General features: G+C 41.7%; 1 protein-coding gene across 1 annotated transcript in view; it reads right to left on the bottom strand.

The window, feature by feature from the left end:
• BICC1 (BicC family RNA binding protein 1) overlaps window positions 1-25,504 on the bottom strand; it is a 146,052-nt gene extending 120,548 nt beyond the window's left edge. Inside the window, exon 1 of the mRNA XM_042459679.1 lies at window positions 24,880-25,504. Coding sequence (XP_042315613.1) covers window positions 24,880-25,504 — 625 coding nt within the window. The remainder of the gene's footprint in view (window positions 1-24,879) is intronic.
• Window positions 25,505-26,569: the final 1,065 nt, after the last annotated feature.

Below are 26,569 nucleotides of genomic sequence, written 5' to 3'. Positions count from 1 at the left end.
AACTAACAACAAAAGTTTGCCTTCAAATGTCCCCAATGCAGTCTAGGCCCATTTAGCCTTTATTTACTTTTTTATGTAAGCATTAAATAAATAACACCACTTTAAAACAATGGCAATAAAACAGCATATAGATGAGAACATAGAAATGGCAGCAGCAGTGATAAACAATGCACACACAGTAATGTCAAAAGAAAAAAAAAGCCAGCAGTAGAGTAATAAAAAAGAATGCATTAAATAAGAAATGTATTAAAATAAGTCCTTAACTATTTAGGAAATGAAACAGTCTTTACTGAGTGCAAACCTCCCTCCGTCATGTAATACAGATGTCAGGCAAACCCCTCTGAGGAGGGCATTCCTGCCTAAATCAACATTGAAAAAGCCTTCTCTGCCACCCTTCACTTGGTGGGTACCCTTAGAGGAAGAATTAAAATGTGGCCTTGTGAGGTAGGTAAATATGGTAGAAATCAGTCCTTCAAGTACCTTGGCTCCAATCTATGCGGGCATTTAAAGACAAAAATCCACACTTCAGATTCAGCCCAGATGTTTAAGAATGCAATTTTGTTACTCCTTTATCAGGGGGCTAAGTGGACAGAATACTTGTATCATTTATCATTATGTAGTGGAATCTAGCATTTTCTATTGTTCTTCTGGTCTTGTTGGAGAGGCTAAGATCTTGTCTAGTTTCCACAGTGGTGACTTCTAGGCCTTGTAACACAGTGGCCATAATGGACAGGGTGTGTCTTTCAGCTTATGGAAGCAGTTGAGGCATTAGATGATCCACATGGCTCAAGACAAACATGACATCAATAAACGAGAGCAGGTCTCAATTTTTGAAAAGCATTTAAAGTTTTTGGGAAACATTACCCTAAAGGAAAACATTGTTTGCTGTTGTGTGTCTTCAAATAGTTTCTGACTTATTGCAATCCTAAAGGCATCCATCATTGGTTTTCTTGACAATAATTGTTCAGTTTGCCTTTGCCATTCCCTAGGCTGAGAGTGTGTGTTTGCCCAGGACCACCCATTTGGTTTTCATGGCCACCAGTGGAAATTCAATCCTGGTCTCCAGAGTCCTAATCCAAAACCACTACACCATGCTGGTACAGGTATGCCATTAAAAGACCTTTCCACATAATCCCTTAGCCACCAAAGAAAGATCTTTACTTCTTAGTGGAAAGTGAACAGGAAGGGGCCAGTGTGGCTCCTGTGGCAGGTGTTCCAGGTCTAGGACCAGCCACCAAGAAGGTTCTACCCCATTGTTGTTGTGTGCCTGTTGTTGTTAGGGTGACCCTAAGGGGCACCTATGATGGGGTTTTTCTTGGCAAGTTTTGCTCAGAGGGGTTTGTTTTTGCCTTCCTCTGAAAATGGCTTGCCCAAGGTCAACCAGTAGGTTTCCATTGCCAAGCAGGGACTCACACACACCTAATCTTAGATGACTTTGCAGATGAAAATAAAACTGGGTGATCTGCACTGAATACATTCATTATTAAAATAAATATATACTTAATGAAATAATGGCCTAAAATGGAAAACAATGGGCTATGTTAAAAAATATGAACTATGTGAAAATTCAGTTGATAGTTCCTTTTATAAAATATTACAAAAGGATGCATTTCTGAGAAGGGCAAACTTTAGTTCTGCAGATTGTTTATCAAGAGAAAGCCTGCATGCCGGATCTTCTGTCTCATTTGCTTTTTTCTCTGGCCAGCATAAGCACCTAAGCAAAAATTGTTAGTTTAGCATGTTGTGAAACCAGACCTTGATTTATTTTCTCACTTAAGCCAAAATTTGTAAACCAAGAGTTTACTCGTAGATTATGATTCTGCCTTATAATGGCCGTAATTTATTATCTCCAGGCTTGATCACGCATGAACACATGGATCAGGCTAAATCAGGTGTGTTGGGATGATACAGCTCTTAAGTGTGTCTAGCTTTTCTTAATAGCGAGGGGCTGAACCAGCCAGAAGTCTGGCTACTGTTTTGTAAAAACATGGCCACTACTTTATGATATACAACAAAAAGTTTCTGCTTGGAGTAAACAGAAAAGCAGTGTTAAACTTGTCACACTTTCTCATTTTCTCAGCTTCTTGTATTTAATTTCAAGAAGTAGCCATATTTGTGATCACTGACTAGACTAGAAGTCATTCCAAAAGAATTTTCAAACAAATAAGTACAGATCTGAACATTTGAGTATTCTGGTGGGAATGGTCTTCTTGAGTTTCTTAGTACTAGAAAGCCCGTGATTAGTCAATACTAATTTTAAAATCTAGCTAACTGGTAGTTAGCAATAGCAACAGCTTTAGAGCTAGAGATGTTAAACTTGTCATCCTTTCTGTATCAAACATATTGAGTTAATCGACAGGGGAATTCCTGTTTTGCAGCAGTGGTAGAGGGAAAGAATGACTCACTCACATTTTCAGACTTCATCACAATGAAACTAGAAATCATTTCCACATTGGAACCAAGCAAGAAGCGGGGGATTGCTTAGAGAGAAAGGTTGTATCTAAGAATCCTTGATGATGTTATTCATTCCTTTTTATTTGCAGGCTGTCTCAACAAGTTGTCCAAAGCAATGCATCTTAACAGTTAAGATTCAAAAGAAACTATAGTAAACAATAGACCTTAAAATACTAACATTTAAAAGTAAAAACATCAGGTGCTCCAGCATGATGACCTTCAAAAGTGATTGACTGCAAATCCTAGAATTCCTCAGCCAGCTGCAATGACTAGGAAATTCTGGCAGAAGAGGATCCTGGGAGCTAGAGTCTCCTGCTCACTGGGAATAATGGCATCACAGCCCATCACATCTGGTGGACACCAGGATGGGAAAAACTGAGCAGAAGCCTCAGTAAACAAAAGATCTTCAGTCAAATCAGAAAAGGCAAAAAACCCTGCATGATCTAACAGATCTCAACTCATGAAAAGAACTGAAGAGCATCTACTAAGAGATGGCTGAGGGAGTTTTACAAAGGAGAAGGGTAAGATGATGTTTATGGGCCTGAACAGACAGGCCAAAATAAAGCTGCCTCGGGTCACTTTGGCGGTATGCTGTTTAAATGACACATGCATCTTAAGAGGCCAGAAGCCATGCCAAAGCTGTGCTTCAGTCCTTAGGACTGGAACGTGGCTTTGGCATGGCTTCCAGCCTCTTAGGACACATGTGTCATTTAAAGAGCACACTTCCAAAGCAGCCTGAAGCAGCTTTATTTTGTCCTGTCTTTTCGGGCCCTAAGATATGTTAGCCCCAGGTCATATTAGACTTCTTAACACAAGTCATCAACAGCTAACCTATGGGGAACTGTACCCACTTTCACAATTCCTTATCCATGTAGCATTGTTACCAAGGCCTGGAAAGAGTATCACACTGTTCATTTTACAACAACTATTGTTTCAGAAGTTGACAAAATAAACCAAGCCCTGATGTAAGTACCATAAAGAACTGCACACCCTATGCAGTTTGGAAGAAATAAAATACTCAGACATTAATTCTCAAAGGCAGAATGGACCTCCCAAGAGAATTACAAAGTTTATGACAATGTGGGGAGCCAGCACAATCTTCAAAATTCAAGTTTTTAATTAAGGGATAAATGGGTTGCAAAGTCAAACATTGCTTGTGGGAGTAAGCAAGGGTTTTGGTCAAAGGTTTTGAAACTATTTCAAAAATTCAGTTCCAAATATTTGTGGATATAGGGTAGAATTTACCCATTACCAGCAACAGCTCCTTCAAAGACATTTCCAAAGTAAACTGTATATACTTTCATCAAGCATTCCCTTTAAAAATATCAACACTCTCTGCACTTTTAGAATTCTGTGTCAAATAGTTTCAAAAAGTCCTAATTTAGTCTTCATTTATACTGTAAATTTCTTTTAAGTTAAAGCCAAGAATACAGTATCTTCAGAATACATCTCATTGCTCTGAACATTTTTGCCATTAGTATGCTTCAGTGCACCAAAACCTGAAGAATTAAAGATTTTAGTTATCAGCTTGAAGATACAAAGTTATAAAAAAGAGGAACACTAATACTTTGATTTTTAAAACTAAACTAAACTAAAGGCCTTGTATTAGTCTGCTTGGGTTTTGCAGTTGAGAGTATTGCTTTCAGAGAGTGAAAGTATTTCCTCTATGGGGGAAAATAGTTGAGTCAGTGTTATTCTTTTTCAACCAATTCACTTCCACTGTTTTCCATAATTTAATACTATTTCAATGTCTTTTTTCTCCCTTTCTAATATTTTGACTCCTTTTTCCAGGCAACTTTCATACAGACAACTCAAAGCAGTGAAGTGATGTCAAGTGCTGTATACTAATTCTGATTTGGCCAATGATAATAAAATCATAGAGTTGGAAGGAGCCACAAGGGCCATGTAGTACAACCTCTTGCCTTGCAGAAAGACACAACTAGAACACTTCCAAAAATGGCTGTTTAACCACTCTTTAAAGACTTCCAAAGAAGGAAAATCCACCCACTCTCTGAGGTAGTCTTTCACATTGAAAAATTTTTACAGTCAAAAGTTTCTCCCCATGTTTAGCAATCTATTTTATCCATCTATATTTATTTATTTATTTGTTTGTTTGTTTGTTTGTTTGTAATATGGATCCATTGGCTTGTGTTCTAGTCCCTGGAGCAGCAGGAAACAAGTTTGCTCAATTTTCTACATGACATCATATAAATACATCTATCACACCTCTCAACCTAGTTTCCTATATCATTCCTCATAGGACTTGGTTTCTCAATCTTTTACCATCTTGGTTGCTACCCCCTGGACACATTCCAACTTGTCAATATCTCTCTTGAAAAATGGATATGGTTTTGCAAATGTTTTGTTATGTTATCAACTACAAGTTGACTTCAACCTATGGTAACCCTATGAGTGAGATCCCTCCAAGTCACCCTATCCTCAACTGCTCTGTTCACCTCTTGCATATTCATGGCTGTGGGTTCTCTCTTTGAATCTATCCATCTAGCCAAGCCCTCCCTCCAGTCCATCTGCCTTGGTCCAGGCCTTGGAGGTAGAGAGGAACTGCTGGACCTCTTACCCTCTCCCTCCACCACTCTCTTCTCCTTCTGTGTCATGCCTTTTTAGATTGTAAGCCCGAGGGCAGGGAACCATCTAACTAAAAAGATTGTATGTACAGTGCTGTGTAAATTTACAGCGCTTCATAAATAAAGGTTAATAATAATAATAATAATAATAATAATAATAATAATAACTTAGTCCTCCGTATTCCTGGATTCTGCACCCATACATTCAACCATCCATGGCCTCATTTCCCTCCCTCCCCCTTTTATTATTTTTGCCTCTTTAGCAACCCTGAGCTCACTCTGAACTTTTAAATATGAGCTCATCCAAAAATTCTTGATATATCCGCCCTGGTTTCTTTAGACAGTTTTCTTTCATACTCGAATTGTTAGCAATTGTGCCCTCAATATCTTGTGTTCAACAAACTACCATGTATCATGAACTCCTTTCCCTTTGAGCATTACTGAACAAGGGATATCACCCAGTTATAAACATTGAAAGGGAAAGGAGTTTGTGATGTCATTAAGGTCAATGGAAAAGCCAATTCTGAATGGGACAGTGCTCTTTGTAACTGACAGAAATGTTTGTAGTTTTTTGTAGCAGTCACCCTGGTCTACTTCTCAAAAAATTTAGATAGTTGAGGGAGGGGACCTTCAACAATGTTTAATAAAATTTGTAAAACTCAGTTCACACACTCCACAATTAAGTGTTTCAGCTCAGTGCAACTTCTAAGTTTGTGCAGATACCAGATCCTACACTCTTAGTCAGACAATCTTACAGTAACTTTTGGAACTATAGATGAGAGTTGTGAATGCAGTCTCAGGTGCAGTATCCTTGCTATTAGCAACACATATTAAGAACAGGTTTATTCACTAGGTTCAGTTCAAGGTATCACTCACATGGCAAATCCTCCCCATCCTTGTTTTATTGTCTACTGTGTTGTTCTATGCTACAGCATGGATTGTGGGAAAGATCCCACTGCAGGGATGTTGTTTTCAAAGACTGGACCTCTTCAGGATTTTTTAAAGCACTGGTCCGCATAGTTTCAGGCATGCCCCTGTAATGAGAAGCAACCTTATTTACACACATTGGAGGCTGAAGCCACTCACTCTACTATAAATTAGGAAAATGTCTGCACAAACATGGCATGTGTGCCATGTGCACATATCTTTATCAGCCTGTCTGAGAAACTGTGTAAATCAGGGGTGAGAAACTTTTAGCCCTCCAGTCTTTGAAGTTCAACTCTCACAGCAGGACCAACTGTAAGGGGTTATGAGAGATAGACAACTGGATTCTCACAACAAAGATCTTCTAACCTTGAAGCAAATAAAACTTAATGGCAAATCAATCAAAATTTAACTTTTGCAGATGCCAAGTCCTCCCTTCCTTCTCCTTAACCTCCAACCCCATGTCTACAATAGAAATGAACAAATTCCCATTGCCTTCTAGCCAAATCAGCTCAGTTCCTCACATTCTTTTGGGAAGGAATATCTGAAACAAGCTCATCTATATATGGAGGATTCTTTCTTGTGCCGTGCACATACAAATTATATTACACCCCTGCCCACAGTGGGGACTGTAGTTCAGCTTCTCTATAACACAGCCCCTGTACCACCAACCATGGTGGAAAACTGCCTCAAAATTCAGCTACCCCTCCACCCAAACAAGCAAATCAGTAATATCTTCAGGGACATGGATGCAATCTGTGATGTAACATCTTACTATGAGGGTAAATAAATCCTTCCAATGGGAAAAACACAAATGGCATTGATTTCCACCAGGAGGACTTATCATTGTGACTCAAGGAAACAGAAGCAGCAGCAAGCAGATTAAGATCAAGCTCATGGTCAGAAAGTGAAAAATGAGATGAGAAACAATAGAAGAAAGAGGTGAGTAGGCTAGCACAGAGCATGACACCCCAGAAGGGGTACAGATGCATTGCAAGCCTGAAAACACTTTGATCCCAAAAAGGAGTATTCTCATTCATCTACACAACCCAATTCAACCATCGTATTGTACTCCCCTCCTTTTTCATCTTCTTTATCTCATTCCAAGAGAAAGGTGGGATATAAATTAAATGGGGAAAAAGAAGTATTTTAGATGGAAAGCCTGAGGTTAGGGATTCTCTAATTCTATAGAACTGCAGATTGTGCAAAAAAATTTTTAATCCTTTTCTCTCCAAGAGGTGACTTTTCCACCCTACCTGCCAGCCAGTTCAGTTGCCAGGTCTGGAGCTTCCCAAACCCTAAACCTGATACCTAGAGACAGGGCCTAGGAATGTCACAAGGGGCAGGTGCTGGTACTGTCATTAAGTGTATTGACTCAGCATCAGATACAGCAGCAGAGAGGATGGCATTCTAATAAAAAGCTATCAAACAAGAAAGCCTAAATAATGTGACAAAGGAGAGTGGGAAGGAAATTTATGGAGAGTCGATAGATAACAGCTTCCCCAAATCATACAGTAACAATGGGGGAGAGCAACATACAGGGGGTAAAAATCTTCTTAGGGTGGTACTGTCATCATGGGATTCTTTCCCTTATCCTGTAACCTGGAGAAAAGGGCCAGGCCCTGAGATCTGGGAACTCTATATGCAATAGTTACCAATAATAAAAAGGGATATCTATATGTGCCAATGAGAGCTTTCTTTATTATCAATCATTGCTAAGGGCTGTTGAATGGGGCACACGGCTGGGGAGGGAAGCTGATTACCTTTTCCCTTGCCTTCCCTGCAGTTCCAGTCTAGATTACTTCTGATGATGACTTTTCAATTTCAACATTTCAGTATTATGAGCTAAAGAAGTATTTCTCAAAGATTGCTTTACTGACCAAAGAATTTCAAGTACAACAAATTGACTTCATCCACAGGCCTTATAAGGGTACAACAATTAATGAAAAGGCCTTTGCTACTGTGCTACCACAGTGGTGGAATAGCTTCCCCTTGGAGGCCTAAGTGCTGCTGACTTTGACTTCATTCCTGTGCAAAATTAAAACATGTTTTTTTATTAAAGCATTTGAAACTCAAAGATTTCATATAAATCTGCATACATTCATAGTTTTAAACTGTTGAACTGATTCATACCCTTTTAGTTAGTTTAAATTGTATTTTGCTGTTTAACATTATAAAATTGTTTAAATTGGTAGTGTGGGATATAAACATTTTAATAAAGACAAAGTTAATGATTTTGGCAACATCACTGGGAAGCCCTGGGCAAATCACCCTCGGACCACCTTATCTCCCAAAGCTATAAGCACAAACACTGCTGTATCTCCCTGAATCCCTTAGAAAAGGAAAAGGAATTTATTGGGTTCATATTTCCCTTCTGAAAAGACCCATTTTGAAGCTTTTGGAACTGGCAATAAGGTGAATGGCATCTTGGCTGGGAAAGCTTATATTATACTTTCAAGAGTTTCAATACATTTTGGCAAAGAAAAATTACCACAAAACTACACATACATATAAAAATGCATGTGTTTCAGAAAATTGGGCACAGTGTTTTAGTCAGTTAGGAAATGCATACTTTTAAGAAAACTCAAATCAAAATATGCAAAAATTTCTATGCAGGAAGAGGTCTTGCAACCTGATACAGAACTGGGACAGAACAAAAAACTAGGGAAATTTTGAGAAATGTAACAAAGATTAGACTGGCTGATTTTTTACCTACCTAAGCTTGGCATTACTTCAACTATTTGGTGACACTAATGAATATATTCTTTCCATCAGACTGAAGGAGGTGTTTGCACAGAAGTGTGATATGGAAATATTTTAAATAGAAATTGCTATTGTTCATAATAAGACTAAAACTACACTGTTCCCAAAGCAGATTAAAGTGGTGCCCCATATTTCAAATGTATCCTAATATAACACTGACACCTGACAATGACTAGTTATTTTCCATCTTCCTCCCAACATTGGCATGCAAGACAGTTCACATCATAAGTAAAAAATTGATAGCAGTAAAAACAATGAGGTATAAAACAAGGCACAATTAAGTAAATAGTATTGAAACGGCTTAGTTAGGGCCTGTCCACACAGGCAAAAAAGAGTAAGTTTCACCCCATTTTGAGCCTCAGCTTTTACATGATGTATGAGTCCAAAGCGGAATGAAACTGGGATGAAGCTGTGCTCCGAGGCAAAAACTAGAGAAAAATAAAGCCCTTTTGCCCTGTTCTAATGCAGGCTAACAACATTAAAATATTAAAATATAATAAAATATAACGCCCCAAAAACCCACCCACCATAACCAATAAATCAAAGTTATAAACAATATCAATAAAACAATACTGTTAAAATTATTAAAACGGACAAGACAGGGTAGTCAATGGGGGCGACCGAGATGCTTATCTGGGAAGGCATGTCGGAAGAGATCTGTTTTGACTGCCTTTTTAAAGCTGCCAAGATTGGTAATATGGTGGGTCTCCTCTGGCAGGCCATTCTATAACTTGGGAGGGGCAGAAGAGAAGGTCCTCTGGGTAACCGCAGCCAGCTTAGTTTTCACTGGCTGCAGTAGATTTTTCCCAGTGGACCTAAGTGTGCAAGGCGGATTATATGGAAGATGGCGATCTTGTAGACAAGCTGGACCCAAGCCATGGAGGGCTTTAAAGGTCATAACCAACACCTTATACTGTGCTCGGAAACTAATGGGGAGCCAATGAAGGGAGTTTAAAATCGGTGTTATATGTTCACACCTGGAACTCCCAGTGACCAGTCTGGCTGCCATGTTTTGGACTAACTGAAGTTTCTGAACTAGGCACAAGGGTAGCCCTATGTAGAGCGCATTGCAGAAATCAAGTCATGAGGTTACCAGTGCATGTACCACAGGTTTTAGGTCCCCAGGCTCCAGGAAGGGACGCAGTTGGCGTATCAACCAAAGCTGATAGCAAGCACTCTAGTTGAGCTGGCATTTAAAGTGACGGATCCAGGAACACTCCCAAGCTGCGAACACAGTGCTTTAGGGGAAGTGTGACCCTGTCCAGGACCAGTTGACAAACCTCCATACCTGGGTTAGAGGCCTTATGCCTCTGTCTAATTCCACTGTTATACGTACTCCACTGTTTTTATAACTTTACACACATGGCTGTGAGATCACTTCTGATGAAGAAGCAATCTAATTTTTAAAAAGGTAAATGAATTATAAGACAAGATGGTTTTTTTAGAGGAGTAAATGAAACCTTAATGTCTATTTATCACATGCATCCATCTTGTTTATTGTACACTGGATAATCTAACACAGTAATTCCTATTCCACACAGGTGAAAGGCACAGACCAATAGGAACATAATCTCTGAGGAAAATGCATCTTATTTTTAATCACTGACCATTAAAAAATGCATTTATTTTAATGACCTCGTTTTATGTACATGGTGTTCCCTCTCTACTGCTACAATTGTTAATGGCTCATACTAGGGGTAATAAAAATACAATAACATTAAAAAATCCACAAAACAATGATACCTTTATTGGTCCAACCAAAATGCATAAATACACGTTGGAAGCTTTTGAAGCTCTACTGGCCTCTTCATCAGGCAAAGATGTTAAAAAACATACAGGAGAACACAAAATATGATTGTGTTAGTCACAGGCCTGCATTTTGTTAAGATGTTGTTGGTGTTGCCCTGAGCTGAGATGGCATAGATGCATGACTAGCATCATATTTTGTTTTCTCCTGTATGGTTTTTAATATGTTCACCAGATGAAGAAGCCAGTGGAGCTTCACAGGCTAATAATAATAATAATAATAATAATAATAATAATTTATATTTCCTGCCTCTCCCAAGGATCAATAAAATAATACAATAATACAAATACAGTTGATAAAACACTAATATTGAATTTACCACATTCCTATTAGTTCTCTAAAAACAATCAATCAGTAGCCAATAATTATAGTCGAGAGTGAAACATCATCATAAGCTTTTATATGGAGTCCGATGGATAAGCCCGCCAGAAGAGATACATTTTGAGTGCCTTCTTAAAGGCATCTAAGGTTTTGTTGGGACGGATCTCTTCTGGTAGGCTATTCCATAATTTTGGAACCACAGCTGTAAACACCCTATGGGAAGTTGTTGTTAACCTAGTATTATAATGTTCCAATAAGTACTTCCCTGATGTTCGGAGAGTGCGGGGCAGATTGTGTAGGGAGAGGCATTCCCACAAGTAACTCGGATCCATGCCATGTAGGGCTTTAAAGTTGTTTTTGTTATTATTATTATTATTATTAGTATTAGTATTGTTATTATTATTAATATAGCGCTGTAGCGCTGTAATAACCAACACCTTGTATTGAACCCGGAAGCTAATTGGCAGCTAGTGAAGAGATCTTAACACTGGTGTTATATGGTCAAACCTAAATGTGCTGGTGACCAATCTGGCTGCCGCCTTTTGGACCAATTGAAGCTTCCAAACTTGGTATAAGGGTAGTCCCAGGTAGAGTGCATTACAGAAATCTAAGTGTATCAACCAAAGCTGACGCCAAGCACTCCTGGCCGTCGCATCTATTTGAGATGACAACTGCAGAGACAGATCCAGGAGTACTCCAAACTGCGAACTTCATCCTTTAGGGGGAAGTGTGACCCCATCCAGGATGGGCTGACAAATCTCCATCTTGAGGTACCTATCACAAGTACCTCTGTTTTCTCTGGATTCAGCCTGAGTTTGTTTTCCCTCATCCAACCCATTATTGACCCAAGGCAGGAATTCAGAGGAGGGATGCCATCCCTAGTCACTGCAACAGACATAGACAGAGAGAAATAGATTTGGGTATCATCAGCGTACTGATAACACCACACCCCATGTCTCCGGATGATCTCACCCAGCGGCTTCATGTAAATGTTAAAAAGCATGGGGGATAGAATGGTGCCGAGAGACGCCAGATGTCAGCTCTCTCTTTGAAGAGCAGCTGTCTGGAATCTGCCCAAGAGGTAGGACCAGAGCCACTGGAACTCAGTGCCTCCAATATCTAACTCCCTCAGGTGTTCCGGAAGGATACCGTGGTCTATGGTACCAAATGCTACTGAGATGTCCAAGAGCACCAGCAGGGTCACACTTCCCCCTTCAATGCCCAGATATCATCGACTAAGGCAACCATGGCAGTCTCAACTCCGTATCCTGCTTTGAAACTGGTTTGAAATGGGTCTAGATAATCGGCTTCATCCAAGACAACCTGGAGCTGGAAGGTAACTACTCTCTTGATCACTTTGCCCAAAAATGCTAAAAGGTAGACCGGTCTGTAGTTTTTTCTCACCAGGGGATCCAGGGAGGGGTTTTTTTTTTTTAAAGCGGTCTGACAATTGCCTGCTTTAATTTTGATGGAAATCTACCCTCCCTGAGGGATGCATTAATTTTGGATTGTAATAGTATTTTTGTTGCATCCCTTACCTGGGCAGTCAACCATGATGGGCAAGGATCGAGGGGGCATGTCATCTTCCTGACACTTCCAAGAAGCTTGTCCACTTCATCGGTATTTACAAACTCAAAATGATCCAGTCTAACATAGTCCACAGAGTCACTAGACATCTCTCTCTTTCTATTTCTGTCATAATGTCCGCATCCAGATCAGCCCTTAGCTGAGTGATTTTGTCCACGAAGAAGTTGTTAAAAGTATCACAGCTGGCTCTAGTTGGTTCCAATAGTAAGTTTAGGGTGGGAGGCAATTGAGTTAACTCTTTATTGTGCATTTTGGCTGGTCCAATAAAGGTATCGTTGTTTTATGGATTTGGGGTGTTTTATTTTGCTAATATGGCCAACACAGTACCCCTGAATGTGTTTATTAAGTATAATCTTTCACTAAGAGTGCATGCAGTCACACAAAGAGTATCTCCAACTCCCTCCAAACTCTTTGGCCACTACCTCTTTCGCTACTGCACTTCTGAACCTGCTTAACAGGCAGCTTCTATCTTTTTCTTTCACCTAATTTCTTAAGGAGGAGCTTCTAAGCCTTCTAAGATTGGTGAGTGGATGGGAATGTATGCCCGAATGTGCTTTTGTGTGTGTGCGCACAGAACACACATGGTTCCCATTAACCATTTCAAAATATTAAATACATATAATTATGAAGATATTTCATTTTTCTAGGTTGTGTGGAGAATAAATACTGAAATGTTTACTCAGGCAGGTTTTTAATCAGGCTGTCCACAATAAGCATTTAACAGGACAAATTCTCCAGTGGTAGGTAAAGATTATAATGTAACCAACAAGAATGTGCAAGCTAGCAATACTTAACCAAGAGGTTCATGCCAAACCAAGATAGCCTGTTATACTACTAAAGAAACACTGAAATTTGAGAAAGTGGTATTATCACAATAGTTAACAAAGGAACACAAGAACACTTTAAAAACTACAACTCCCACAAATCCATTTCGTATATTTATTTTTATTTTAAGAAAGCCTAATCAGCAAATTTGGCACATGAAAGCTTGAAAAAGAAACTGAAGCCTTCCTGCTGTGCACACATGAAATGCAAAATGTAAATGCTATTAAAGATTCCTGGTTACTGCAGAATGTGGATGGTTAACCTGAAACTTCAGTATTTTGGTTTGCTAAGCAAATTGCTACAGAGGTACATTAAAAACTTAGGGAGATGGCGACTTGGATCCTTTCAGCGGTTTATTATTACTGTAAAGTATTTATATAGGAAAGAATGAACTTCCTGCTTTGTGCACCTACCTATTCCAGAGAAGCCAGAATTGAATTCTTATTCTGAACAGTAACTTGAACTGTTGGAAATAGTTTTTACATCTGTGCTGATCACTGAAGGACAGAGAGCCCTTTTATCATGATAGGTAAAACCAGGGACGTATCTAGGATTTTAGGAAGTGGGGGGTCCAGACTAAGTGCCACCATTATAATGGGGCTCGAGTGCAGCGGCGCAGCAGCACGCACCATTCGTTTTTTTAATGGGGGGGGGGGGCCCGGGTCCCAAACCCCCCCCCCCGCCTTGGCTATGTCCCTGATAAAACCAAATACTTGAATATGCATAGGTAAGCACAAACCCAGCTCTTTTAAACCAGTGGTAGAACGTAGTTTTCTAGCCACATGCTGACTCGCCATTTTTAAGGAAACACATTTGAAATAGAAAAACCTAAAGCTCAGAAATGGTAACAACCATTTAAACAATGTATTTATTAAATGTGTATTTACATCTTTTTCCATACATGAAGGACTATTTCCCTTATCTTTCTGCAATATAATCCAGTGAGCCCTTGGTATCCAGAACCCACCGTGAATACCAAAATCCATGGATACTCAAGTCCCATTACAGTCAGCCCTCCATATCCACAGGTTCTTTATCCACAGACTCAACCATCCATGGCTTCAAAATATTCTAAAAAGATATGAATTCCAAAAAGTAATCCCTGATTTTTCTATTTTATACAAGGGACACCCATTTCACTATGTCATTGTATTTAATAGGATTTGGGCATTCAGATTTTGGTATCCATGGGGGTCTTGGAACCAAACCACAGCGGATACCAAGGGCCCATGGTATATACAATGGCACAGTAAAATTGTGTTTCTTATATAAAATGGCAAAATCAAGGTTTGTCTTCTGATATTTCTTTATTTTCAAGGTGTGAATGGTAGAAACTGTGGATGCTGAATCCATGGATGTGAAGGGATGCCTGTTCTACTGTGCATCACATGTACAACATACTCATTCATTTCTACATTTTTCCTCATCCCACTACCACCAATGTTTCCACCCCAACCAATATCCCAAAATGCTTGGCAACATGACACAGGCACCCTATGGTTATCAGCAGCAGCATCCTCCCAGCAAGCTGGCAGGGGTGCAGTTTTGTTGGTGGGAAGAGGCATGTTTCCATGCACTATTGCTGACTTCTTGGCAGCTTTACCATTTACAACAGTCAGGGATAAATAATATGCCCCCACAAGCTGACAATCCATGGTATAAAAGAAGACATCATTAATATAATGGGCTAGTGCACTACCTGAAATTCTCCAGAATTGTTTGGGCTAAACCCCCTTATTGCCAATCTGAGCATAAACAATACTTGCTAAGGTTTCTGACTGACCCAGTAAACTGTGATGCATCACTTTGTCCTTTTAAAAATACCAAGTCAGTTCGGTAACATCAACCTGAAGAAAGTTCATCAAACTGAAAAACAAACGTAAAGGGGTATATTAAGAAATTGTTTTGCACACAGTGGTTAAGACACCAATTCTGATGATTGGAAGGTTGGCAGTTCGAGGCTCAAGTGGTGCATGATGGAGTGAGCTCCTGTCACTAGTCCCAGCTTCTGCCAACTTAGCAGTTCAAAAGCATCAAATGCAAGTATATAGATAAGTACCACTTTAGTGGGAGGATAACAGTGTTCTGTGCATTAATGCTGGCCACATGACCACAGAGTAGTCTGCGGACAACGCTGGCTCTTCAGCTTAGTAACGGAAATTAGCACCACCGCCTACAGTTGGTTACAACTAGACATTCATGTCAAGGGACTACCTTTACATTTTTATAACAAAGAATACATATCAACCCCATCCCCCTTTAAAAAAAACCAAAACTCATTGACACACTGTACATAAATTTTGAAACAAGTTGTCACTAAAAAGTAGTAACACTGTGAAATAGAGAACCATCTCCTCATCTCTCAAAAGTTCTAAAGCCTGAACACATACAGTACTCACAGGGTCCAATCAGCTTCTCATCATTGAAGCAATACTGGGCACGGTTAGTATACATTTTTCTGAACCTAACTAAATAACTTGTCATATTTTTAAATGATTCCTGGAAGATGGACTAGTAAACAAATATGCCTAAGCAAAACTTCAAATAAAATAAATTTTAAAAGATTTGAAAGCCGCCTTTGAGTATCATGCTAGTCTTTGTAGATATCAGCTTTAGTAAATCTTCATCAGTGACCTGAAACTGGTCTTGGAAAGAATTATTCAAAGCATGTTTGCTGAAATACAGTTTTAGAACGGTGTCTTCATGCAGCTTACCTGGTTTGCCTTAAAATTCACAGCTAGTTTTATAAGATACTTTAATTTAATAAGGGGGAAAGGAACTCTTCTCATGTTGCAAGGTCTTCTGTAGAGCAGTATAAATCTATAGACATGGAAGTTCTAGCTATTGAGGGCCTTGAGTTGCCAATCTTCCTGTTGGCAGTTGAGGAATCAACATATATGTAAGTCTGAATCATTTGACAACAAGCTTTTGAGGCATTCTTCCTGGACATTTGCTTTCTTTCTGCTATCTGGAGTGCTACTGCAGTGAGGATAAAATTGTTGGTGCTCTTCTTTGTTGCTCAGCCATGGGTCTCTCCTTTCACTGGATAAATAAGCATGGAATGGCTCTGCTTTTCAAAAGGGCAACTATATCTGTCTGGGACAGAGGTATTATACCAGGCTTGTGGTGAGCAAACCCAGCCAGGGAAGCACTTAGAAACAGTGATATAATTGGTATTTTCCTCCCTGTATATGCCATCAATGTGGCACAGATGACTAACACAGGTACACGTAGGCAAGCAACTAAAGAGTTTTGTACACATTTAACTTTTTGGGGATGTGTGAGGCTGCATAATACTCAGCTCTCAAACTAGCCATGCTGCCTCTTTCCAGCAGACCAAACGTTAAATGTAGTAAATTACTACTCCATCTCCCAAAAGTAATTTCATGGCAAGCTTCTGTTGGCAAAATACTAAGTCTACAGCAGTTGGGATAAATCCATCAATTACCAGCAGTAAATCAAGAGCACAATGGTATCCACATTTTGCTTTTCTTTAGTGCATTTTACATTGACAAGTAATATATTGCGCATGGGCTGCATGTTTTCTCTGGGTGACATTGCTCACACATTCCTATTGCAATCCTTTGACCCCTAGCCCTCAATAAATACAGGCTGATTGTTCAAGATTTGTATATTTATATAGTAAAATTTCCCAATGGCACACAAGGCCTGCTCCAGATTTTTTTCCCCTGAGATAATAATTTAATACAGAATTATAATACAGTGCTAATACAGAATTAATGCCAGTAAGTTCCCCACAGCTTGGAATACATCATGGTCATAAAGCAGTATGCTGATCAAATTAGTTGAATCGCATTCCACTATGCAATTATTCAAATTAGTCAAGGCCCTCCAGCTTGCAACATATTTGTAATGAAGTCCTCCAGAGTCCAGCAAGTTGCTCATTCTAGTTATATATGATAAATTTTAACTGGGTAATTTGCCATTTTTCTCCTCCTGGAAAATCTCACAGTGGTACATCGTGTTAGTACTCTACATGTGGAATGAATAAGACTTTTCTCTACTGATTATGAGCAGTTTGTTAAAGGACTACACAAAGTGTTGTGCCACCCTCTGGGGAGCATGACAAGAGTCAAGCCTCCTCCCAGCCTTAGAAGCCAACCTTGGAGGTGAGGACACAAACCAATGGTACATGATACTCCAAAGGCAGTTTTCGGTGGTTCGTATGTGCATCATAACTACACTTCAAGATTGTCCTTGAGACACACATCCAGAAGATAGCTAGGCTGCTAACTGCTACATGCTACTAACTTCACATTGTTTCATTTGACAATTGCTTTCCACACCCAACTCAAGCTATTGTCTTTAAACTTTGAAGCCACAAACAGCATGAGATCTGACTATCCAAGGGATGCTCTGTCTCATTATAAACCTATTTAAATACTAAGATGTTAAGGACATGTTCACTTAGGACTACTTTCATCTGTGGAGTCCTGCTTGAGAAAGGCATGAAGGAGATGGCTTTCTGTTGTGTTGCTCCCACAATCTGGAATCTACTCCCTCAGAGCTGTGGGTAAGCTTCTACTCTTAATATAGGACTGATGTGAAAGGGCATCTATCCCTATCATGCCAGGTAAGCTACTCTAGTTATTTCTGTATTCTGTACAGCGCGCCCACTCCATACACGTCACCCAAGAGAAAAGGGGACAGCAGTCCAAAAAGGTTTGGGGACTACTCCTTCAAGGGATGACACTTTACACACCTTTATTTAGATCAATTGGTTCCCCACATCCAGATCTTAGTACCTCCTTCTCTACACTAAAGTGAGAAGTGGAACCACTACAAGGTAGTGCCTCCAGAGCATAGGCCAGAAGGATATCATGATCCATGTTGTCCAATGTCAAAATGATAAGATAGCCACAAGAACCAAAGAGGCTCCACACTCAACACCGAGTTCTTCATTCAAATAATCTATTAGGATGGAGAACATGTTGTCTAATTTACAGGAATGCAATAGAAGGCCTGAAATACTGAGAACATGGTATAGTAGTTTGAGGGCTGGACTATGACTCTGAAGACCAGGGCTCAATTCCCAGCTCAGCCATGAAACCTACTGGGTGACCCTGGGAAATCACATGCTCTCAGGCACAGAGGAAGGGAATGGCAAACCTCATCTGAAGAAATCTTGCTAAGTAAACTCTATGATAGGGTCACTTTAGAGTTGCTGTAAGTCAGAAATGACACAAAGACATACAATGACAACTCTTATTACCCCTAACCGCAGGTTATGCTGATTAGGGCTAATGGGACTTGCAGTTGATACTGAATGGCAGTTGTCTAGGTAGTTAAAAGGTTCTAATGAAAGCTCCACATTCTTCACTAAGAATTTACTACCTCTGAACTCAATTGTTCAGCCCTACTTGGATTCTTTTAATAACCATGATGGGCAAACATATCTAATGTGATAGGTCTCAAACTTGCCGTCAGTTTGGAATTCTATTCAACTCTTCCCTAATCAACCAGCAATTTGCAGTTCAGCAATTTGTGCCATCCCACAAGCACCCCATTATTATTTTCTAATAGTTTTCTGCCTTTTTAACAGACATCTTCAGATTTAAAGCTGAACTGTACCAATTATAGTAAGCACTGTGAACTCTCTGTTCAGCTGCATACCAAAATCACTCTATCAGCAAAACAAAATATCAACTGCTTAAAGATTAACCTACCCCCAGGAGACTGAATCTAATTTGAAAGAAATTCCAAACATTATGGTCAAGCCATACCAACCACTTTCCTGCTACCCAAAGTTCAGTGAAGTGATAAAAAGCTGTGGTATGACCATTGGAATAGAACATTCCAAATGTGACGCCTACACATGGGCAACATAAACACACATACACGCACACACACATATATGGAAAGAGTAACCATGTAAACAAGAACAATGAACATGAGACCAGATTTTCTACACATCCTTCAATTCAGTAAAAGTATGATTTGATTTCTTTGTTTTACTCTGTTTTGTTTTTGGTGTCAACATTATCAGATATATCAGAATTGGGGGGAGTGTAGCATTCTAGGGTTTGATGCACTGTAATGAAGCATGACCTAGATAGCATTGTAATAATGAGAATAATGGGAATTGCAGTCCAAAAACACATCGAAGGCCTCATGTTCCCCATCTCTCTTCTTCTACATAATCTATAAAGGAGAATGTAATGTTATTTCTGATTTCCATCAATAAAACTGAAGGACCGTTACAAGCTCAATTTGTTACGCAACTACTGTGCCTATCTAATCATTTCTAATCCATATATTTGCCTTTATAAGCACTCACAGTACATATTTTGTAAGTAACTGATTACCTTGATTTCAAGCAAGACAATATAATACAATCGGGGCAACAATCAGCTCTCAGCCTCAAACATTTTCCAATATGCACTTTTCATCATATGCATGTTTTTTGGGTTTTTAAGTTTATTTGTGCAATACAACTGACTTTTCCTTTGCAGAACAGTTTCTCCAAACAGTGTGCAAAAGAACCCAGAGATACCAGAAGCTTCATACGAAGATTATTATGCTCCATAACAAGATGATCTGTAATGATGGAGAAGCTATCTCAAAGGTGACTTAGGTTGAATCATCCTGCAGAAATAACCCAGGTTGACACCACTTCAACTGCCATGGCTCAATGCTATGGAATTCTGGGAACTGCACTTTTGTGAAACATTTAGCCTTCTCTGCCAGTGCAGATGGAAGCTTTAGGGCTATAAAAGGAGCCTCGTCGGATTAGGGGCCACTTGAGGCTCACACGTCAAACTTTTCCCCCTTCTGTACTTTGCTGTTGGGTGCCTTCAAGTCATTCCTGACTTCTGGTGATCCTAAGGCAAACCTATCATGGAGTTTTCTTGGCGAGATTTGTCCAAAGGGAATTTTTGCCATCCTCTGAGACTGAGAGAGTATTACTTGCCCAAGGCTAGTCAGTGTGTTTCAACAGCTGAGCAGGGATTCAAACCCAGGTTTTCAGTGGCAGTCCAATGATCCAACCATTACTCCATGCTGGTTCATAGCTCCATGTGCACATCACAAGCAAAGATGGTACTATCATACAGTTATTAAAAGCTTCAAATACAGATCATGCTGTCAATTTGTCTGGGGTGACATCCATTTGCCTGGGATGAGAACTAAGTTCAAGAGACCTTGGCAGCACATATTATCCTATGTCGCAGAATCCTTTGCTACACCCACATATAAAACAAGTCAACAACAGAGAAGGATTAGGAGGAAACTGATTCCTTATGTTAGAAAAGTATAGCACCAGAAGAATATTCTGTTTGGTTTGTGCATGGGGCAGGGCTATGGGCCAGATTACATCAGCTCAGAGCACAGATATTGCAGACACTTTGAGATCATTTCTAAATGTTTCTGCTGCCACAGATGCTTGTGATACAGTATTCACATGCCAAAAATGCTAGATGAGCCAAAAACCCCTGTCTTTACTGAAAAGGTTGCCTGTAGACCTAAAACCTGGTGAATCACTTGGCGCTGAGTTTCATTCATTCCAAAGTAAGGATTTCATAATTAAAGCTAATAAAGCAGAGCCAAGATTATGCCAGTAAAACCTACTGCCCCAAGGATGCTGTGAAACCAACTTTTGTCTGTGTTAAAGTGTGTCTTCTTTTAATAAAACAAAGCAAAGACACAAAAAAACCCCAAGAAAATCCTAATTAAATATTCATTTATCACAAGCCATCTATTAAAGCTCACTTCTGGATGCATCTAGCAGCCTTAAGTGAGTGAAACACTTCCAGCCCTCCCCCCTAAAAGGAGCAGAGGCTACAAACACTGACATCTGCAGAAAGGAAAGTTTAAACACATCTGGGACCGGATGAATTTGGGAAACAAGCCGGGAAGGAAAAATGGGAGATGGGAGGAGAGAAAACAGCAAGCGAGAGTGTCTCCTCTGCAGACTTTTTCTAGCATTGTGTTTTAGCAGCCACTTCCAGGGAGGGGAAGAGGCTGAACTTGAGGCATCCCAGAAGCATCAAATTGCAGCAGCCTCCATTCCCAGAATAGACAGAGAGGTAAAGGAAAAAAAAAAATACTTTGGTTTGAAATGGGGAAAAGGAAGACGTGGCTGGAAACTCTATCATATTCTATCACAATCTGGCAGGCACAGCCTCTCTGTCTCAGCAGACATCCCCCTGGCCCACCAGTACCCCTTGAGAGTCCATTCCTATCCACTGGGTCAAAGCCAACTTCTTGTTGTGTGCCTTTGGCCTGTTACAGACTGCCAAAATAAAGCTGCTTCGGGTCTCTTTGGAGGTATGCTGTTTAAATGATGCATGCATCCTAAGAATCCGGAAGCTGCACCAAAGCTGCACTCCAGCGCTTAGGAATGGAGTGTGGCTTTGGCGTGACCTCCGGACTCTTAGGACCCATGCATCATTTAAATAGCATACCTCCAAAGAGACCCGAAGCAGCTTTATTTTGGCAGTCTGTAACAGGCCTTTAAGTCTTAAAGGTGCTACAAGATCCCTCTGGGGGATGGCAAACCTATTATGGCAAACCTATTATGAAGTTATCTTGACAAAGGGGTGGTGTTGGTTGCCACTGCCATCCTCTGAGGCTGAGAGACTGTGACTTAAGTATGGTCACCCAGTGGGCTTCCATGGCCAAAATTGGATTTGAACCCTGGTCTTGGGAGTCATAGGAGTTTATCAGACAAGGGAAATTGGAAGTATAATCCAATGGCAATCCAAACGCAATCATGGGGTTTAACGTTATTGCGTGATAGACTACCACATGCAATTTCGGGCAATGGCAAGCTATTTTGGGGCAATAGGAAGTCAGTTCGAATGCAATTCGAATTTACGTAAATTCACTTAACTGGCAAATTCACGTGAATGCGTTCTGGCTCCACTTTCTTTTCATTCGAAATTAAGATAAATTCCTCCCGTGTGATAAACTCCATAATCCAATGCTCAAACCACTACGGCATCCTGACTCCACAAGGCCAACTTCTCGTAGTAATTTATCCCAGTAGTGTCTGAAAGAGTGACACCTTCCTCAGAACCAGAAGGGAGAATTTCTAAGCAACTGACACAGGGGCATCCACTACTCTTTGCCAGCTGTGCCCTCAAAGGCCCTGGGAGCTACAGTATCTTGGGCAATCAAGGCTGTCCAAGGACACCTCATCTATTCTTTACCCTGAGGGATCTTGTAGCACCTTTAAGACTAATTGAAAGAAAGAAGCTGAGAATATGAGCTTTCCTAGACTTGGGCCTACTTGCTCAGATGCATGGTTGAATCTATCTATTCTTTGAGGCAAGAGCCAGTGGCTGAATGTTGGACTAAGACTCTGGAGACCAGGGTTTGAGTCCTGGCTTGGTAGTGTAAACCCACTGGGTGACCTTGGGCAAGTCACACTCTCTCAGCCTCAGGGGATAGCAATGGGAAACCCCCTCTGAAGAGACTTATCATGAAAAGCCATGATGGTGTAGCAGTTTAAACAATGGACTGTGATTGGGGACCAAGGTTCGAACCCCTGCTCAAGCAGCAAAACCCACAGGGTGACCTTGGGCAAGTCACACTCTCTCAGCCTGAGAGGATGGCAATGCCAAACCCTCTCTGAACAAATATTGTCAAGAAAACCCCGAGACAGGGTCACTGTTAGTCATAAATGACTTGAAGGCATACAACAACAATTGTTTGGGGCTCTGAAGTCATTAAGAAAACTACCTAGTCAAGGGAGGGATACCCCTCTCTTGTTCCTTGCCATGGGTCTGCCCCTGATGTGTGATCAAACTGTTTCCCTTTGGGAAAGGGCCCTGCTGGCACACGCCTGGGGTAAACCCATAGCAAGCAACCCCCAGCTTTCCATTCTCCAAGGGATTAGTTTGGGGAGCTGTTGTCAGCCAGTCGCCCAGGGTAAGGCAGTGGATCCTGACTGGTGGGAGAGAGCAAGTTATGAGAGTCAGTGGAATAAAACGACGGCTGTACCCACGCTGCAGAAATAATCTGGTTTGATACCACTTTAACTCCCATGGCTCAAGGCTATGGAATTCTGGGAAGTGTAGTTTGTTGTCCGCCCCCCTTGCCATGTGTCAAGGAGGGCGACTCACATCTTCTGCCCAGAACCCTCCTCATACTGCTGCCCAAAACAGGGGCCACAAATAGAGTGAATGAAACTAAAACAAAAACAATAACAAGAGGAGCCAGAGTGGTTTGAGCACTGGACTATGACTCAGTGAAGACCTGAGTTGAAATCTCAGCTCTGACAGAAAACCCACAGGGTGACTTTGGGCCAAGTCACACTTTCTCAGCCTCAGGAGGAGGGCAACTGTAATCCTCACCCTCTGAAGAAACTTCCCAAGAAAACCTTGTGATAGGGTCACTGCCTTGGAAGGGGAGGAGGTACTAAAAACCAATGGCAGTACTTGCCCACAGAGAAACCATACTTGCTCATAGGATTCTATTGTTAAGAGGGAAATGCAGCTCCCTATGGAAAAAATCAGACATGTCCATAGAGAAACCATGCTTGCCTAACGCATCTGAGGAAGTAGACGAGTCTGGCAAAGCACATGCTGCCAACTTCTTTCTTTCAGTTAGTCTCTAAGGGGCTACAAGATCTCGCTACATACTTACCCACGTTTCCCTATGGGTATCTTCCAATGTATCCCTATGGGCAAGTACCCTTCAATGTTTCCCTATGGGCAAGTATCCTTCAATGTATCCCTATGGGCAAGTATCCCCCAATGTATCCCTATGGGCAAATATGCTCTATATGGGCAAGAATCCTCCAATGCATCCCTATAGAGAATTTTCCCCCTATGGCCTAGTATGCTTTCCCTAGGAGCAAGTGTCCCCCAATGTATCCTTATGGGGAAATATCCTCCTATGTATCCTTATGGAGACATATGCTTTCCCTAGGACCAAATATCCTGTTTTCTCTAAAGATGCCAGCCCCAGATGCAAACTCTTCTAGAACATGGCCACATAACCTGAAAAACCCACAAAAAACCCCCAAACAAACCTATCCTCCTATGTATCCATATGGCCAAGTATGCTTTCCCTAGGGATGAGTATCCCCCAATGTGGGGAAGTATTCTCCAATGCATCCCTATAGGGAAGCTTGTTTTCCCTATGCTTGCTCTAGGGCCAAGTATCCTCCTATGTATCCTTATGGGGAAGTAGGCTTTCCCTAGGGGCAAGACTCCTCCTATCTATCCCTAGGGCCAAGTATGCTTTCCTTATGGAGAAGCATCTCCCAATGCATCTCTATGGGAGAAGTCTCCTCCTATGCATCCCTATGGGGAAGTAGGCTTTCCCTAGAGCCAAGTATCCTCCCATGTATCCCTAGGGCCAAGTATGCTTTCCTTATGGAAAAACATTCCCCAATGCATCCCTATGGGCCAATATCCTCCTTTGGGGGGTAAGTATCCCCCAACGTATCCCTATGGCCAAGTATGCCTTTCCCGTGAGCAAGTACCCTCTTATTTATCCCTATGGGGAAGTTTGTTTTCCCTGTGGCCAAGTATCCTCCTTTATATCCCTACGGCCAAGTATGCCTTCCCTATGGCGAAGTATCCCCCAATGGGGGAAGTACCCTCCTAGGTATCCCTATGGGGCAGCCTGCTTTCCCTGTCTCACCTTGGAGCATGGCCTCCAGCTTCTTCCTGTCCACGCGGAACCTCTCCTCGCCCCACTCGGGGCTGCAGGCGGCGGCGGCGGAGGAGGCCGGGGGTCCGAGGGGCTCGTGGTCGGCAAGAGGGGAGTCTGCGCTGCGCTCGCTGCCGTTGGAGCCTCCTCCGCCTCCGCCTCCGCTGGGGTCCGGGAGCGAGTAGCCCTGGGCAGGAGCCGCCATCCCCGCCACAGAGGAGGAAGGGGAGGAAGAAGGGGCCAGCGCTGCCCTGTCTTCCCCGCAGGAGCAGCAGCAACAGCAGCAGCCCCCGTCCTCGTCCCTTCTTCTCCGCCTCGGAGTAGCAGCAGCAGCTGTAGTAGTAGTAGTAGTAGTAGCAGCAGCTCCTCCTCGGGAAGCTATCTGGCCCCAGAGCCCCCCGGCTCCATCCCAGCTTCCCTCCAGAGCTTCCAGCTCTTGCTCCTGGCTGGGGCTCCGAGGGGGGCTGTGTCTGCAGCCCCTCGCCTCCTTGCAAAGCCCTTGCCCCGCCGGGCCGGCTGCGGCTCTGCTGCGCCCCCAACCCGCCCGCAGTCCGCACAGCATCCCCTTCTCCTCCTCCTCTTTCTTCTCCTCCTTCCCCTCCTTCTCCTCCTCCATGGGGCCGAGAGAGAGGGAGGGAGGGAGGGACGGAGAGCCTCCTCCAAAAGGGCGGCCCCAGGAGAGGGACCAAGAAAAAGAAAAGGACTGGGCGGCTGCTGTTGCTGCTTCAGGGGGAAAGGGCCGGAATTTAAGGCGCCAACCCGACTTCTGCCGCCGCCGCCGCCTTTCCCTCAGGGCTGCCTTCCTTCCCTCCTGGCTTCTTATCTTTGGGGTCCCAGTCCTGCAAAGTTAGTGGGGCTGCTGAGGGGAGGGAAGGAAGGAAGGAAGGGCTCGAAGAAGGGCCCAGCTGAGGGGACTTTGTAATCACTTTGGTCTACAAAGACCTCTCCTCCTCCTCCTCAAAAAAGGCAGCGCTTTAGGACCTTACTACCACCTTTAGAAGCTCAAGGGGCCAAACAGACGGGCCAAACAGAAAGCTATAAAGTTATAGACAGAGAAAGAGAGCCTATATATATATGTGTGTATGTGTATATATATATATATATATATATATACACATATATACATATAAATACACAGAGAAAGAGAGCCTATATATATATATACACAGAGAGAGAGAGAGAGACTATATATCATTTTTATACAAACTGACCAAAGCAAAAGGCAATAATCTCCCTTCTCCTTTTGTGTCATGTCTTTTTAGATTAGGGATAGGCAACCTGCGGCCCGCGGCCCGGCAAGGCCTTGGGACCGGCCCCAGCCCGGTCCTGCTGCCGATTGCCGCCGGGGCCTTTGGGGGGCAATTGTCTATAGAAGCCTCAGAAACATGCATTTATATTAACATTTTTTAAAAAATCAGCAATTTTTTTCGCGTGTCCTCCATTTTTTTAAAAAAAGTGTCTTCCATTTGAAAATTTTGTCCTACATTTGTCCTGGTTTATTTATATATTTAATTTTTTAAAAATATTATTTAATTATTTATTTTTTGGCTTCGGCCCCCCAGTTGTCTGAGGGACAGCAACCCGGCCCCCCGGCTCAAAAAGATTGCCTACCCCTGTTTTAGATTGTAAGCCTGAGGGCAGGGAACCGTCCAATTAAAAAGATTGTATGTACAGCGCTTTA

The sequence above is a fragment of the Sceloporus undulatus genome, chromosome 3 (assembly GCF_019175285.1).
Source record: "Sceloporus undulatus isolate JIND9_A2432 ecotype Alabama chromosome 3, SceUnd_v1.1, whole genome shotgun sequence".
NCBI classification, from domain to species: Eukaryota; Metazoa; Chordata; class Lepidosauria; order Squamata; family Phrynosomatidae; genus Sceloporus; species Sceloporus undulatus.
This window is presented reverse-complemented; position numbering and strand designations above follow the sequence as displayed.